This window comes from Coprinopsis cinerea (genome assembly GCF_000182895.1).
Source record: "Coprinopsis cinerea okayama7#130 chromosome 6 map unlocalized cont3.6, whole genome shotgun sequence".
Taxonomy (NCBI): Eukaryota; Fungi; Basidiomycota; class Agaricomycetes; order Agaricales; family Psathyrellaceae; genus Coprinopsis; species Coprinopsis cinerea.
The window spans coordinates 28,701-45,629 of record NW_003307539.1 but is presented as its reverse complement, the minus strand read 5'-3'; the positions used below and the strand labels follow the sequence as shown (position 1 = coordinate 45,629).

The following is a 16,929-nucleotide window of genomic DNA, read 5'->3' as shown; positions in this document are numbered from 1 at the left end:
GTTCTCTCTACTCATCCATCTGCCAGGCCGCCGTCCGATTCCGTGGATTCAACATCGCTCACATCCCTCTCCTTCCGCGAGTCGATGCGATCGCGGCTGAGAGATATCCACTCTCCATTGGTCATGACCATCCTTTTCAGACCACGGATTACATCTTTCAGTGCCGTAACGGCCTCGTCCATGTGCGTAGGATAGGACGCCAATCGTTCGACAAACGCATCTCCATGGACCTCCTCCAGCTTATCCTCTAACTCGCACCACGCCTCGTCTAGCTGCATCAAGACAGACACCGCCTTGTTTATTTCACTTTCCAGCCTTTTCTGATCTGTGAAAGGGTCAGTTTAGCTCTGCTTCCCTTTGTACGCTAGTCTTACCAACTGCTATGACATCAAGCACGCGCTTGCATAGCTCATTTGTCTCGTTGCCAGTTGGACTTGGTGGGTACTCGATCTCAGTACGCACCACAACACGGACCTTGTTGTTCGTAGTGACAGTAGTTACGGCTGCGTCGTTCCGCTGTCGAGGTCGCTTGAACATACTGGGCTTGCAAACCTTCAGCTTTCACGGCAATCATGTATCAAGGTCAAAAGAGCCATCTTACCTGAGAGGGTAGCAGTCGTGATGGATGGGCAGTACCTGCGAAGAGTCCTGCACGCTTTTGTATGAATGATTCAAACTCCGACCCTATATGGGCGCTTCCTCACTTCCACGGTCCACGGCCATTGTCAGCATAAATCACAGCTAAGATTGCCAGTCTCCCAGTCTCCGGGGAGCGAATGATAAGAGGAATGCGATATCATTGGTAGACGAGCAGGAAGACTACAACATGCTAACGGTCTTTTTGAATGGTTCGAAGCTGACGCTTGCAACGTCGATTGCTGCCTTGAATGTCAAGAATGATGTTGATCAACTTCTCCACGTTGGGGATCAGTTCCCTTATACTGTCGGAGTCACTTGGGTCTATGGCCTCCGATGCCAGATCGTCCAGACGTCTTCTCAGGTCGTCCGCTTCGTAGAATGCCAGGCGAAGATTAAAGGATTTTAATCGATGCTCTGGAACGGGTTCAGAAAGAAGGACATGGTAAATGGCGAGCGCTCTGTAGGGAGGGAGCTGTCTTACCTGTGCGGAGTTCTTGGTAGAGACTGTTTTTTTCTATATCGAGTGAGCTTTCCATGGATGCGAAGGGGCTCAATTGCTTTGGGGTTTTAGTGGGTCACTCAGAGCAGACAGTCTCTTTATGTCAGAATTCACAAGCTACATCCATTTTGATCAGACACCGGGGAACCCGTTAAAGTAAATATCACTGAGGTGAACAAACTTGGGGAGGGCGGGAGGCCTAAAGTAGGGAACCTGTTCCAGAACACTATGCCGAAAGAAGTGAGCAATGCAGAAGCGATCCCCGTGCACCGAAGGAACACCATGGGGAAATACTCCAGCTGGAAAGAGCACCACAGTGCCTGGTTCATACATCACCCGCACGTCGATGCCTTTAATCTCCAATACCCCGCCGCGATACGACCCTCCAGCATATAGCATGTCGTAACTACTTGGATGACTGCCTGCGTCGGTGTGGAAGGGAGATTCGCGATTGACAATGACCGATATGGCTGTAAAGGGCGTGCTCCAGTGCCTGAGGACAGATTTCAATAACTTGCGATTTTCCACGTTATCGATGTGACCAGATCCGAGGTTGGCGAGAGCGTCCAATCCAGCCTGGAACAGGGCGGGGTGGACTAGGGCCAAGATGCCGCCCAAAACGGCTAGACTCTGAGATATGAGTTTGATGAAGTCAAGGCCCCCTTGCTTTGGATTCTTGAAACTGGCTGAAGGGTCAAATGGACCGTCCTATTCAAGGTCAGGATTGGAATTGCAGAAGCTCGAGATCGACTTACGAGATGACCTTGCATGGGCCAGGCAGAGGCGTACGTTGCCACGCCACTCCTAAAGGTCCCCGACTGAGATTGAGAGAAGAGGGAGGGGTGTGCCCGAAAGTTTTTTTGACTTGCATCGGTGTCAATCACGAGCGCAGGTGGGTTTGGGGTGGTCGAAAGCCATTCGATAGCGTAAGATATCTCATCCTAGGTCGAAAAATAAGCATCGAGTATTTACAGGCCAATCAGATGCTGCGCAACCTGACGTTCAACCGTGATTACGCCTGGGAGATACCACGCCAAAACCACTTCTTTGGCGTCGCGCACACAAAAAGGCTCATCTATGATTTCCAATTTTCCATCAGGCTTTACGCTTGAAACGCCTGGAAATTTGTCGCGAAGAGTGTTTTCCCGGTCGGGAGCGGCTATTTTTTTCCCTCCCTTGGAAGCCTTGGTATACTCGGTCAGCGACCATTTGACCTGCTCTGGGTTATCAAAGTCAGCTTTGGGACACTCTGAGCCAAAGACAGACGCACTGGGATTCCTAAAAGCCGCGAATGTGACGTCGGCAATTACTTCGCATTCAGATTGAAGGCCGAGATCGAGTTCCTTTGGAGGAATTGGTCTGGGGGCAGTGGGATCGTTTTTGAAGCGCAGGAGTTCTTGAAGGTAGAGCGCCAGAGGAAGGAGCAGCCTGCTGGGACCAGCAGGGAGAGGAGGTTTTTCGAAGTTCATTGACTAAGGAGGCAGGGAACAGCTGCTCAAAGGTGTCTGTATAAGGTCTAGAAATCCATGCAATTTATGGTCAAACGAAGCCTTATCTAATTTTCCTTTGATCTGAGCAATGTACTGATTTCGGTAGCCACGGCGGTGAGGGTGTCAATCCTTTCCCGCCGGGCTAGCAGGTCATCATCCATCGCTGTGATTACCTTGTTGATGACGTTCCATCGGTAGTGTAGCTTGTTCCGGTGGAGCCTGCGCATCGCATAAGACCATTCACTAGCGGGATACCATGTCACCACAATGCGTCTGGCACCTAAAAAGTCCAGCCTCATTCCCTCTGGCATTTTGCAGTTCAACACCGACGGTACCCACGGGGGTTGAAGCGCATGGCGCGGGTGCCCCAGAGCCAGTCGAAGAGATCCATCAAACACCATGTTGTATGTGATGTTTGATGAGAATACCAACTTTGCGATGGCTTCATATAGGTCAGGGTTACAGGGCAGACCTGAAGACGCGTGGGCTATCGCAACAACGCGGAGCATCTCTTCCTAGATGATTGTCGATGATCGTCATCGTCAACATTGAGAAGGAAAGAGATAAAACTTAACCTTACCACTTCCAACCGCACACAACTAGAGACGAGTGTTTGCTGGTCGTCAGACAGCTGAACTCTGCACGCCCAGTTCAAAGAATTGCGCACGCGCTCAACGTTGTAAGCGAGAATTCGTGGCAGGAGGTCAGTGCTTGGAGACGAGATGTCCATGATGGGTGAAATCCCCTCTCCAAGGTCCGCGTTGGGGCCGCCTGTTCCCTTCATAAACACCATCACCGTCGTATTTCAATGGTGGCACGCACCTTCGATCTCGTGAGGCAGCCAACTTTCCTCAACAGAAGCGCTCAGATCCGAAATGCGCATGGTCTCCCGATCCTGAGCCTCCAGTTCGGCGTCCACGCATTCCAAGAAAAGCTGGATTTGGGTTTCAAGCGCGGAAAGGCGAGATGGCATCAAGAACGAGGCGTCATCGTCGATCTCCCGAGTGTGAAGAGGAGGTTGATAGCCGGGCAAATCCTTCCAAGAGCCCAAAAGATCTTCCAACGGGAACTGGCGCGGGCATTGACCGAGCATCCACCACGATGTTCGGACATTAGTACCTACAAGGCTGTCCATGTCCGGATCCCAGTCAACCAGACAGGCGTCTAGGTGGTCCAGATCAGGTTCGTCAAAATGCAGAAAGAGAGCGAACAGTCGATAGAGCGAGCGTGGCGCAAGCCGAAGTGATGGAAATCGCAACACGGCACAGCCGATGAGGATGGTGGATTGGGCCTAGAGAGTAATAGAGAGCTTTTGTGAATAGGAGAACTCCGAGTTGCCAAAAATCAACCTACCAGCTCGTTCGAGATACATCTGCTGAACTCATCTGCCTCCTGAGTTGTCATCCCTGCCCGGCGATGGACGAACTCGTGGATCGAGCATAACAGACGCATGGAAAGATACTCCAAAGCTGAACGAAAATCATCCGAGGTAAAGTTCTTGATGAGAGGGGAGAATGGAAAGAGAAGTTTTAGTTCTGCTTGGGACATGATAAAATGAAGGTGGAGGGACGGAGGATTGCTGATCGTCCAACATCAACACACGTCTCGCGGTCTTAAGGTTTGGGGGCATCATGCTAATGGAGAAGGATGCAGTTATGAGGATGACCTTGTGGCCTCCAGCAGCAATAGATCGCGCCGAGAGCAGGAGACCAAGGCCATTGCTGCCGAGATGTGAACCAAATCTAGGGCTTCACACGGTCGTGGGAATGGGTGGGAAGCACCTAGATTGTGAGTTCAAAGAGCACGATCGAGAGAAAGGGAATGCACTATGGAGAGAAAGAGATTTCAAGATAAAGAAACAGGTAGGGTGCACACATAACAAGAGGAAGGATAATCACGAAAAGTCGTCGACGTCTCCAGAAACGATATTCTCTACCTCTTTTTTTGACTTCTCAAATGCCGAGCGCGCGTCAGCCGCTAGTAGCCTCCATGTTTCAGCTTGCCTGTGAGCATACGCTTGATGGCCTGGCTTTCCCTCCGTCAGTTGAGCCCAACCAAGACAGACATCGGCTTTGGTGTCGAAGAACCGACACACCCAATCCATTTCTGCCTTCAACAACTTGTGTTCTTCCTCCCATCTGTCGAGCCTGCAGCGGGAGCGTAGCCAGTTAACGCGATATACTACACCTTTTATCAGTAAGGTTCCTAAGTTGAGAGGACATAATGTACATACGTTCTTGGAGATATGGCGAATTCACAGAGTCACCCTGAACATCGACTCCCCAGATCCATGACAAACAGCTCTTGGTCTGCCCAGGCTCGTTGGGTCTGTAGATTGCCGTTATAGCTCTGGTGTCCTCCTTAACAAGAGGTTTAAACCGCCCGAGTATATCCGTGTTCGCCCCAAGCCGTTGCAAGGCCCAACGCGCCTGTTCATAGACGCGCATAGATAATCGAATTGCTTGGTTGGCGGCTTTTACGGCGGCATACCCCCTAGTTTTCTGCTTCTTGCCATCTGCGAGTCGGATGTTTGAGCGGAAAAGGTAGGACTTGTGACCTATTTCCGTCCGAATGGCCTCAAGAGCATCGTTGGCTTGGGCAACCCTCAGTTTGATCTCCTTTCGGCCAGCGCTCCTCATCAGGGTAGGGAGACGATCAAACGACGAAGGCAGCGGTATATCCACGTCCTCTGGGTCAGGTGCCTCTGTAAATGGATTATCTCCATAGTCCAAGAGGATGGGCTCGCTATCTTGATCCTCCCCGTCAATGTCCGCAGCACTCTCAGGCGGGTTGAGATATCGATACTGGTCGAGATTGACATCTGGAAATAGGATTTGGGTGGAGGTCCAGAATGAGGATATCTCTGAATGCAGAGTCTCCCTCTTCTTCACCAATTCCAGCTCCTGGGCATCGGTGCGAAGGGACTGACGGGGAAGGGAACGGCGGAAAGCCTTCAGTTGTAGTCTAGTAGAGACGAGTTAGAGGCCTGTATGTATTTCTGGACATGAAGACACTCAACTGCGATTCCTGAATCTTGAAGCCTGTCGTTAACCAAGAGGTTACACCCACCCCAATATTCTGGTTTTGCTCTTCAACCATGAGTTTATGCTGGACCTTTGCTCGCGAGGGAGCTGAGACATTCAGCACGAGAGATAGTGTCAGGTTCCCGCAAACATAACTTACGTTTGTTTAAAGAAACGTTCAATATGTCCATCTCTGCGACATCATGAACTCGTTTACTGAGCGCCTTATCCAGCGCATGTTGCCAGATAGCCCTTTGGGATGAAGATGCGGTCTGGTCCAGCAGCTCGAAGGCTTCTCTGGCCCTCGCAATTTCACGGACTGATCTCGCGAACATAGCAGGAATGGAAACCACTTGGGGACGTCAGCATCTATGGAGGTGAACGGCCTGAGGGAAGAGATGTGACCTACTTAGATTGAGCATTTTCTTCCAGTTGCTGTCGGCGATGAATGCGTCTAGGACCTCAGTGCGATGGGCTAGCGACATGGTCTGAGTGGGTCTAGAGGCCTCGTTCAACACCGACCACAATGCTTCAAGGATCTCCCCCGATGTGTAACCAATGCCCTTGATGAACATGGGGGAGTATCTAGCATAACACTTCTCTTGATGACCATGAACGTGAAACTGGCCAATCCCAAAGGTGAGGATTCGAGGTCTGACGGAAGGGAAAGGTATGGACCAGCATCGAATCGCTTTTTGAGATTGCGAGAGTACTGGCAGTTAATGTCGTAGAGAAGGATCAACCTCTTCATCTTGTCCGCGCTCGTGGTCTTGATGCTATTGCTTAATCCATAGTCCATATACATTTGCCTATGGGGACATCAGAGGTAAATTTACCGAGGATTAAAAATGGAAGACACTGACCGTTCCCCTCGGTGGAAGTTCACAACGCTTCCTGGAACAAAGCATCCATGTCTAGAGCAAGCATACGCCCCAACCCCCGTGACGTCACAGCCTTTAGTGGTTTTTGACTTGTCTTCGACTGCTCTATGCTCATGACACGTTGGAATCTAAGTAAAGGCCCAGATGAGTGGTACACTACGGCTGAATAAGTGAACCTAGAACGTACCTCCCTCTCCTCACTTGTGACCTTGAGGTGCTTCTCATAACGCGTGCGTTCCACCAGATAGCCCTCCCCATTCTTGAGCCAAACATCGTCAGTATTCTTTTGTTCTCGATGCAGGAGACTGAAATTCCCATCCGCTGCTAAAGTTATCCCGTACTTCCACTGTTCTTCATCATGTTCCCATCCCTCAGGGAGATTCATCCCGGGCTGAGGACAGGCAGCGCAGAACAGCGCCATCTCTCCCTCCTGAGGGGTCGCTCGAGTGTGTGCGAGACCGTATCTCTTCATCTCCTTCAATTTTCTCCATTGTCGACCGCATCTCAGGCCCTCCCTGTATCGATTCTTTGACGTTCCTTAGAAATAGCGTGACATACATTGAATGGAAGCTTACCGGTACTTGTTTTGGAAACACTTCGTTGGTGAGGCGTCGCAGTTTGGAATAAAAATGAAACGCGGACGTATAGCACTCAAGGTTCTCTAGAAGGTATGTGTCCATCACTGCAAAGGTGAAGACGGTCTTGACGTCCTTCTGTGTCGCGGGATAGAACCCCATTCGCAGCAACTGGATGTCGTCGTCGGGGGAGTCTTCACAGTAGCAGAACACAAATGGGATTTGGTGGATTCCATTGGTGTGCACAACAACAAGAGTCTTGGAGTCTCCGAGGTGTGATCCCTCCGGCTTGGCCCCAAAGGTGCAATCGTTGTCGTCGTGGCTGATAGATGGCGGGGAGCTTGAGCCTTCGCTAGCAATGTTGCAACAAGAGCCACTCCGGCAGAGAGACACTTGAACACCAGTTTTCCAAAGCCAAGACGGGCTGAAGTGTTCACCTTTCCATATCTCGACTCGGTGAAAGGGATTGGCCAAATGTTGGGTTCTGCAACAAATCCCACAGAGAGCAGGTCGTCCTAGACAATCTTTGCATCGCCAGATATCTCCCTTGTCTAATCTGCATATCGCGCAAACCAGCGCGCAGACCTCTGCAGAAACCACCTCGTCCAAATAAAGGGATTGCTTGTGCTCCAGCCAGTATCGCATGTAATCGTTGGGTGACTGTCATTAGAGATCCTGGTTGAGCAATCATAGTCTATTCTGTCTGCACTTACATTGACAGTCTTGGTTCCCAGCTCCGTAGTGTCAAATGGTATGAAGAGGTCCTCGTCCACCCAGTCATCCACGGATGAGGTATCCATCAATGGATCCCCCAAGTGCGCCACTTTACGTCGCTTTGATGCTGACTTTGATGTTGATCCCCCTGACCTTTTGGACGATGGTGTTCGGTTCTTGTCGGGTACCAGTATCAGCTTTGGCGTTCCGGGTCCTTTACGATGAATCTTTACCCTGAACGACTTGACTGGGTCGTCGCGCTCACAGACATGTCGCTTGCTGTACCCTTTAGGCGGCATTGTAGAGGTAGAATGGGGAAGGTAACAACGAGAAGGAATCCGCCACCTTTATATATGTAGCTGCCTATCTATTGAACACAACCCCGTATGGATATGGTGTAGTCATCGTTCTAGAGTCCTCGGTTCTTCGCGCAGGGCCAGTCTGCACATAGGCAGTGGGATCTTGCTGACGCCACTCCTTCTGGAAATCAAGCTCCTCCCGGTAGTATTTCCGCGAAAACTCAGAGTACCCGACTAAGGCGTATGAGAGCATGTCCTCAATCAGATGAACATGCTCCCGAATCTCGGCCGTCATTTCCCGAGCCTTAATGTACAGAGGAGCTCGAGCGCTTCCTTCGGCGCTTAAGATTATGTCCTCCTGTTCTTCCGCCAATTTGTACATACTGTTGTATTTTTCGACCTCTGAGTCGATGACTTGAATTTGCCTGGATTCAAGGTATCGAATTGAGATGTTCTTGAGCTCCTGGTACCGATTTGCCGATGTCATCAACCGGAATTTCGTTTGGAGCTGCTGCAGTGTGCGATACTGGGGCACGAGTTCAGGCGCCAGCCAATCTGGAAGGGAGTCTCGACTGATGTCACGGAGGGGTAGGACCTCTGGCCTTCCACTGAGGACCCAAATGGGACCCTTTCGATTTCTAAAAGTCTACATGTGAGTGTCAATTCATACTGGCGCCCTGAACTTCAGCCCACCGATGGTAATACTGTCTTGATGCGCGGCGATTCGCCTCCCTCAACTCTTCTTTAGTATGGTATTTTCGTGGTCTACCGGCGGCTAATAGCAATTCAGGGTCTTTCTTCCTCGACGGTCTGCTAGCAAGAATTTTGTCTCGGTTACTGAACGGAAAGCAACAGATGCAAATCAGTAGACATCTTTTGTGAATTCCAATGAACTCTACCGTTGATAATACTCTCGGTTTTTTAGGCGCCTGGCCTCCTGGCGTTCACTTTCCGTAGTATATTTCCTTGGGCGCGCCATCAAGTGAACCGGATCCCTGAGTTGTGGCGGTATAAAGGGTATGGGAGGAGGGAAAGGTGGAGAGGAGAGCCTGTGGCTGTATGTTTCACATTTATCCTTTTTGATAAAAATCCCGTTTCAGACCAAAACTCTTGTTCTGCCTCCCATTCAATAGGTTTGGAAGAGGCTGCTTCCAGAAACACGCACCGAGGCTTCTAGGTCATTCTTCAACTCAGATCTGACGTTTAGAGGCCTTTTGCTCGACTAGAATACCTGTACTACAGGCTGCCTTTGCCTGACCAAGCTGCTTGGCGCCTATCGGATAAGCGCCCCAATGTGATCGAACTTAATCGGCATTTATCGCACTATGATGCTAAAGCGAAGCTCCCCGCTGACACACCGGCAAAGTAATGTAAGTCGGTTGGAAAACATATAAAGGGATGGTTGTGGGCCTCAGCACCACAGTTTACATTGCTTGCTAATTCGCCCTCCATGTCGACCTATCACTCGAGTTCAGACGAAGAACATGTTCAACAATCAGGCTACACCTTCAGACCTTCCCATCAATCGTTCCTCCGCGAGAAGCTCGATGGATACGTTGGCGCAGAGAAAAAAAAAAAGAGCAAGTACGTGAAGAAGGTGGCCAGTCACTTGCAGAAGGAGATAGAAGAGTCGTCAGGAAATGAGATGACCCAGGAGGAATTTCGTAGGTTGAAAGAGGTAAGCAATATGTCCTTGGATCGGTCAAGGAAAATACTTAGGTGATGCTCCAGGCTGTACGCCTTTGGTTTCAGCATCAATCAGGTCCTCAGAAGAAACTCAAAGAGATATGGGATTGCCGGTGGAACTCGCGGCTAGTCTTTATGAGGCTAAACGCGGCGAAGATCAAGGCATTGGCTCATCGTATGGTTGGTGGAGAGGTTGACGTCGACCAATTTTTGGAAGACTGGGACAGAGGCGAGGTAGATGATGTGGATGGGGAGCAGGGGAAAGGTCGGAACCCCAAGACGAAAGGAAAGAAGGGAGGTGAAGATGACTGGTTTTTCAATCATTATCAGGCAGCAGCGTCTCTTCTCATCAAAGAATTACCGGAGACAGAGAAAGCTCACTATGCTGCGGTCGCGGAGAAGTGGAAGAAGCAAGGGCCTCCGGAGGAGCAACAGAGCAAGTGAGTACCACCTTGTCCATTGTGAAGTTCAAAGGCTCATGCTTTGAGCAGGTTGGCAGATAAGGCGGCGACGAAGAAGGCTTACTCGTTTGCAAAGTTTGTTGACAAACAGCTCAACGGCGTTGCAGTCATGTTGTTAGGATGGAAAGGCGAGGATGGCAAGCCTACTGCTGTCAAAGTGGAGTTCACAGAGGAACTGGGCAGGGGTCCCAATTTCATCGACGTCCAGCAGAAGAAGATTGAGTCTATGTTCAGAGACTTCAAGTCGTATGTCTGGAAACTGTATAACGACGACAGCGACGCTGAGGAAGATGATTGGGTCAAAACTAAGAACCTGAAGAAGCCCATCATGGAGATGAGAACCAACGAATACGGGGAGCCCTTCCTTCCCAACCCCAATACCAGGAAGATGGGCGAGCAGCGGGGGGACTGGTATGCTCGTGCCTTGCGATCCTTCTTCATCTACCACTACGGTGAGCACTTCCGCCCTTTGATTTACCGGTCCCTGATTGAGCGCATTCCAGCTTGCTCCTCCAACAACAGCCCTGAACACGTACGGTTCCCCTGGTCGAAACTTGAAGAGAACAAGAGGGCCTTCATCAAGCCTGGGTTCTTACCAGATGACTGCCTGGATTTGCTCAAGGAGCCTTCGGACATGAAGGTTGCCGCCCGTGTCCAGGTTTTCGACTACCTTTACGAGCGTCAGCGGGAGGCTAGGGAAGTGCCGTCCAAGGCGAACCAGCAGACTTTCGAGATTTCGTGTTATGTCGACAGATGGGGCGAACTTCAGATCAGGGCTCCCAGGAAAAAAAAAAACAGGTCGACTGATTCAACTGACAGTGATCTGGAGATGGAGATTTTCATCAACAGGGTGCGAAAGGAGGACTCGGCGAGAGGGAGAGGGAGGGACGAAGAACCTGTGTCCCATGGATCTAAGAAGAGGAAGAAGGGTGATTCTGATCGACGTGAAGATTCTAACCTTGGGGCAGAGAAGACTCCCCGATCTCACACCATGAACAACCTGCAGGCGTCTGCTGCCAAAAACCCGTTTCAACTTAGATTTTCAAGGTGGATCAACGATGACGGGGATCATGATTCCCGGTCGGGTGTTGCGGGTCAGGATCGCTACGATGACCTGGGGGGGGATGGGGATCATGGTGGGCAGGATGATGGCATGGGGTCGGATGACATAGGTCGGAATTGCAATGACGACTTTGGCGGAGATGGGGGTAGCAGTGATGATGACGACTTGTGGGATCGTGATAGTGATGAAGACTTAGGTGGAGATGGGGATCGTGGGGAGCAGGGCCATGGCATGGGGTTGGATGATGCAGGTCAGGATCCTGACCGAGATTTGGGCGGAGATGAGGATAATGATGAGGAGGGTGATGACATGGAGGATGATGTAGGTGAGGGTCGCGGTGATAACTTAGGCAGTGGGCATGCTGATTCTTATGTCGGTTAGATGCCGAAGAAGGCCGCAGATTTGACAATGGGGTTAGGGATGCTGACGACAACGATTTCGACAACGATGGAGTTGATGACATCGAACAGGAAACGCCTCCACAGCGCCCGCCGGAGGACCGCTACCAGGGAAGGCGCACTCGCTCGAGGTCGCAGGCTCAAGATGCATTGGAGGAAGGGGCGAGCGAGGATGATAGTGATCAACCATCAAGCTTCCAAGGCATCAGAACGAGACGTCAGCGTCGCGAGGATGCACATCCTAAGTCGACTGATGAAAGGTCGCGGACTACTCGCAATCGACAGACTGCTGCAAACCCAGAAAACGCTAAACCCGTCGGCAAGAGGAAGGATTATCCGGTCCCGTTGACGAGCCCATCCAAGCGCCCGCGGGTTGAAGCTTCCACTCAATCAAAGTCATCGAGTCACAAAAAAACTAGTCAAACCAGCAAGAGGGAAGCACCCCCTCCTCGGACTCCTAAGAGACAGAAACCTGCTGCGAATGGAAGGAAGGAGGCTGTAACGCCAAAGAAGAGGGTTGCTGGACGGCGATGAGTTTGATGTTCATGATCCTCATATGTGTTACGTAGCCTTTGTGTTACTTACAAATAAGGAACAATTGATTATATATTGTCAGCCTAAACAACGCAAACTAAATTACTGATCTTGAGCAATCGCAAGACTCCCGATGGGATGAAACTCGCCATCGGTGGAATGGTGATGAGAAGGGAGGTGTTGGAATTCGCTGCCGCCAATCGTGAGTCCTCCGACTGCATTGACCCGCCCATTATAGGTGCTCTGATCGTTGGGCGTGTTTTGAGTCGAATCCAAGGTATGTTGTTGAATGCGGTTCTGCGGGTGATACTTGAACTTACCGCTGGTGATGTTGCCCCAGTCAGAGGGACTGTCGCCGCCATTGACGGTACTCGTTGAAGACCTTCCGGCCCTCGAACCTCGATCGTCGAGCATCTGCATCTGCTGAATCATGTCTGGTGTAGTTCCGACTGAGGAGTGGGCGATCATTTCGAGAAGACTAGCGCGTTGAACTGGTGAGGACTGGAGCTCATGGGGAAGGTCCATCTGGGCGCGATGCACCTCGGAGATGATTGGTTGGAGGGGATTGCTCTCTGCATTGGGGGCAGAGCGATCTGAATGGAAGCTTTGGTCGGGGTGGGGATGGAAGCTCGTGGCGTTCGAGTTTGGAAACTGACCCTGCGAGGCATAGCTGTTGATCGAAGTCGATGTCGAGGCTGGCATCGGCGTCGTTGCGAGTCGTGAACCTGTCGAGAACCCCCTGGTAAAACTGGGGCTGAAGGAGGAGGTGCTGGGATAACCATTATGAGCGCCAGTCTGGGTAACTGGGTGGGAGGAGAAGTTGCGGTGGGCTTGGGTGGTTGTAACCTGGGTTGAGCCCGCGACTGGACGTGGTACAGGAACTAACTGGGTTGAATCCGGAACTCGACGAAGTCCATGGACCTCGAGGAGTTTTTCGACGACACCGTTTAGAAGCTTGAGGTTTGACCGGTAATCGTCCAACATCTTCTCACGCTCTTCCACCCTTGCCTCCAGCTCCGCCGTCTTCTTCTGCTCAGCCTTCAGATCTTGTCGTAACTCGTCGAGGGACTCCACTGCTTGGTTCAACCGCTTCTCAAGGACAGGAACAGTTTTCTCAGCGTTCTGGTTGCGCTCCAATGCCCGCGTGATGGTCGAAATCTTGGATTCCAATTGGCGGATTGTTGAACCTCGTTGGTGTGATCTGACGGTCAATGCGTGGAGGGTTCCAGAGACGGACGCCAGGGGAAGCTCAGATTCCTCGAAGGGTGTGACCCTTGACCAGCGTTCATCGGTAGATGAGCCCATCGAAGCAAGAGTTTGCTGACGCCAGGTGAGCATCCCGCGTTGGAAAATCTGAATCCATCTCACCTTTGACGTCTGTTTCTTAGACGACTTATTCGATGCCTGAGTGGCATCTTCCTGTCTTCCGGCAGCGGTGGGGACCTTTCGTTGGGAACCTCAGCATCATCGAGTTGGCATAGGTTGCGAAAAAGGCACTGACCTTTCCCACTGCAGGTCCTAATCCTTCGTCGTCACTGCTGTTGCTTGGACGATATGATGCGTCATCATCGTCGTCTCCGTCAGGGAAGCGTTGGCGGTTTGAGCCAAGGGTAGGTGAACGCCCAGGTGGTGCATTTGCACTTGGGATCTCGGTTGAGTTGGATATATTGGGAGGCTTCCCAGCGGCACGATGGCGTTCTTGGATAGAGTGACTCGGGTTGGGTCGCTTAGGTCCAATGTTCTTGACGGAAGGATTGGCCGCTGGTTTGGACGCGGTTGGTGCCGGGACGTTGATGCTGGTCAGGGTGGTGTGGACCTGTGGAGAGACAGCGCGGTTCTGCGAGGGAGGTAGTGGCGCGTTGGTCGTGGTAGGCTTGGCGAGTGTTGGTTTCTGCCCAACGGGATTTTCTAGGGACTAGGGCAAAGGTCAGTGGGTTCACGCAGATGTCAGGGCAACCCTACCTTAGGCGGGGTTGCCTTACGCTTGGCTTTTCGGGCTTTGACGTGGTCTCTGGAGGCACTAGAAGTGCTCGAATCAGAGCCGCTGTCTGAGGAATAGGGGTTGGTGGTGATACTTCGCCCAATCGTCGTGTTTTTCCTGGACCTCTCCTTCCCCTCATTCAACCCTGCAACGACCATCATGAACTCGCGGTTTTGATCATTCTCAGGGTTGGACTGAGAGGTAAACTCGTTTGCCTTTACTGCTGCGGTTGGCCTCGGTCGTGGTCGTGGTCTGGGCTTGGGGGGGTCCTCACCACCTTTCCCCTGGTTCTCAGCAGCCTTCTCGCCCTTCTCTGTTTCCTGCCCTGTCGCCGTCTTTCCCTTATCCACCGCACCCTGTCCCTGTCCCAATTCTAAATCGACGGCGTCGCTTTTCTTCTTCTTCGTAGTCTGCGGCTGACCCTCAAATGCCACCTCGGCGTTTATCAGTCAATTTCCAATAACTCGAACGAATCCGAATCCGCCCACCTTGCGCTTCGATGACTTCTTCTTCGGGTTGTCCCCATCCGCGCCAGCATGTAGATTTCGGAAAAAGGTCAGGTCTAGCATTTCTGGTGATCCATCCCAATCCGCGACGTCCGGGGAGGCGATATGTCTGAACCATTGCCGTATTGCTGAAGGTAACGCCTCCTTTCTCCAACCGACTTGGTTCCAGGAGTCGTACACTTTGTTCTGTGAATCGATAGCATCGCTCTAGCATCCGCGTAAGACGGCATGGTCAAGACATACCGTGAGGTCCAACAATTGCTGTTTTTTCGTTATATCTTGTCTGCCTTTTCTCCAGGTCCATGCCTTCTCCACCAATTCCGTCAACCTTTCGATATCAGCGACAATTTCCGGCGGCGGTGGTGCCTTTTGCTGCTGCGTAGAGCGGCCCTCGTTGTTGGCAGGGCCCGACGCTTTCGTCTTCGCTTCTTTGTTCGACATTGTTGAGGTAAGGTACATCAAGAGACAGAGGGGTCGCGCTACCGCGCGGCCAGCTCGACTTTAAGATATCTTGACGCGATTAGATGAAACACGTGATGCTTTGCCATCACTCCTCACAAGTCAAAATCCGCTTATTATCGAGAATCAAATCTGGATTGCTTGACGACACAACCATCCCCCCGCAATAGGTTTGACGTAAACTGCGCTATACAGAATGGACGGCTCCTCTAGCAAGGACTCTTCAAAGGCTAGTACGTGTCTTCTATCTAATCCTTTTTCTGTGTATTGTAATTAATCTTCGGATGGTCGAAGAATCCAGACCGAGACCCCCAGCAAAGACTCGACCCTTAACGCTCGCAAAATTTCGCAATGCGCCATTCGAGTCGGACTCGGATGAACCTGGATCGACTGTGGGTCCCATCGCGCCCGCACCTGCGGTTCCTTCCTCAATGGGGTTAGCCGAGAAGGTGCATGCTAGTGGCTGGGAAAGCGGTAAGAAGGATCCCATCATCTGACCACTCGTCTGACAACATTATTCTGCAGCCGAAGAAAACGGTATCTACCCGAGTTCTGGAATTACAGGTACCCCTTTACATTGAAATTGGCACTTACTATGATGACTGACGTCCTGTATATTTCACAGTTACCGTGGATCGAAAGAGGAGGGGAGACTATGCAGACGACGTGCCAATGGATTTCAAAAAGTCCAGACTCCAGGGTGGTGATGATGGAGAGGAGAATGAGGATGAGGGAGTCGCATGTCAGCCCGGATGTGACGATGATGGGGATGTCCCGCGCCAGCCAGTCGCCGAGGATGGCGATGGTGCTAGCCAGTTCGAGGGTGATGATGCAGTCGTTCCCGAGGGTGGCAATGGTAAACCAGATTCCGATGGACGAGACCCTGACGCTAGCGCTGACGAGCGCAGTAGCATGACCGGCAACAGGGGGCCGCAAGTCTGCATTTCCGTCAACTTCACTCGCCTTCTCCAGCAGAGGGTTCAGAAGCAAGTGCGCGCTCTCAAATGGATCCAGCTAGAACAGGCCATGATGCGGGATGCTCTAGTCGCATTGAGGGATGATATGAAGGCCGAGTTAGACCACCTACGCACCCTCCCAAAGTAAACACGCAAGAGTTTTATATAGCAATGGAGTATCATAATATCCTGACCAATCTACCGCAGTTGTCTTAATCCAATGGCTCGCAACTGAACGAGTGTCTGCTCATCCTTCCTGATGTCCTGAGCGATATCAGGGCGGAACTTCGAACAAAAGACGCGGGGCCTGTTTTTCTACTATACGGGAGGATAAGAGGGATACATTAACCCTAGTTGCCTACACAGACCAAGCGTCCTGAGAGCGCTGGATTCATCGCCTACCATCGCAGCGCGAAGTTCGCTTTCGGCCCTCTTCACAATGTAAGACATAGCCATCCATCTCTTTCGTATCCTAAGAGTCTCTGTTGGGAAATATTGGTTCTGGATACTTGGGACAAGGATAATATACTTACCAGCCATGACTCGAAGGTTCTCTCCCTGCAAATAGGCTAACGTCGCGTCAAGTTCACTAATAACGGATGTATTGCAATCCCCATTAGTTCGGGCTGTTTCAACGAGCACTCTGGCTTTCTTAAGACCTGGTTCAAGAGTTAGCATTTATTCTGTAGTAATCGAGATCATGATGCCTCACCCTTCCAAAGTTTCCCATCCAGACCAGCCATTCCAGCAGAAGAGTCTTCCATT

General features: G+C 51.3%; 5 protein-coding genes across 5 annotated transcripts; 2 read left to right on the top strand and 3 right to left on the bottom strand.

Annotated features, from left to right (window-relative positions):
- Positions 1 to 11: 11 nt before the first annotated feature.
- On the bottom strand, positions 12 to 723 carry CC1G_13150 (hypothetical protein; the record flags this gene model as incomplete). The annotated part of the gene is made up of 4 exons (XM_001841398.2): positions 12 to 325; positions 375 to 543; positions 602 to 648; positions 705 to 723. The coding sequence occupies 4 exons, from the start codon at positions 721 to 723 to the stop codon at positions 12 to 14; spliced, it is 549 nt and encodes a 182-aa protein (XP_001841450.2).
- Positions 724 to 1,270: 547 nt separating this feature from the next.
- On the bottom strand, positions 1,271 to 8,993 carry CC1G_15488 (hypothetical protein; the record flags this gene model as incomplete). The annotated part of the gene is made up of 21 exons (XM_002910905.1): positions 1,271 to 1,846; positions 1,894 to 2,079; positions 2,134 to 2,534; positions 2,723 to 3,143; positions 3,209 to 3,399; positions 3,451 to 3,919; positions 3,982 to 4,097; positions 4,231 to 4,349; positions 4,527 to 4,809; positions 4,862 to 5,579; positions 5,698 to 5,759; positions 5,812 to 6,003; positions 6,061 to 6,236; positions 6,269 to 6,460; positions 6,515 to 6,660; positions 6,720 to 7,058; positions 7,108 to 7,767; positions 7,821 to 8,166; positions 8,198 to 8,758; positions 8,814 to 8,930; positions 8,959 to 8,993. 21 exons carry the CDS (start codon positions 8,991 to 8,993, stop codon positions 1,271 to 1,273), a joined length of 6,306 nt encoding a protein of 2,101 aa, XP_002910951.1.
- Positions 8,994 to 9,570: 577 nt separating this feature from the next.
- Positions 9,571 to 12,262, top strand: CC1G_13146 (hypothetical protein; the record flags this gene model as incomplete). Its single annotated transcript, XM_001841394.2, has 4 exons — positions 9,571 to 9,798; positions 9,852 to 10,246; positions 10,298 to 11,655; positions 11,712 to 12,262. 4 exons carry the CDS (start codon positions 9,571 to 9,573, stop codon positions 12,260 to 12,262), a joined length of 2,532 nt encoding a protein of 843 aa, XP_001841446.2.
- Positions 12,263 to 12,364: 102 nt separating this feature from the next.
- CC1G_12685 (hypothetical protein) lies at positions 12,365 to 15,190 on the bottom strand (the record flags this gene model as incomplete). Its single annotated transcript, XM_001841393.2, has 6 exons — positions 12,365 to 13,582; positions 13,631 to 13,705; positions 13,764 to 14,177; positions 14,225 to 14,677; positions 14,732 to 14,956; positions 14,993 to 15,190. The coding sequence occupies 6 exons, from the start codon at positions 15,188 to 15,190 to the stop codon at positions 12,365 to 12,367; spliced, it is 2,583 nt and encodes an 860-aa protein (XP_001841445.2).
- A 214-nt stretch (positions 15,191 to 15,404) lies between these two features.
- CC1G_12684 (hypothetical protein) lies at positions 15,405 to 16,312 on the top strand (the record flags this gene model as incomplete). Its single annotated transcript, XM_001841392.2, has 4 exons — positions 15,405 to 15,441; positions 15,503 to 15,682; positions 15,734 to 15,772; positions 15,834 to 16,312. The coding sequence occupies 4 exons, from the start codon at positions 15,405 to 15,407 to the stop codon at positions 16,310 to 16,312; spliced, it is 735 nt and encodes a 244-aa protein (XP_001841444.2).
- Between the last annotated feature and the right edge of the window lie 617 nt (positions 16,313 to 16,929).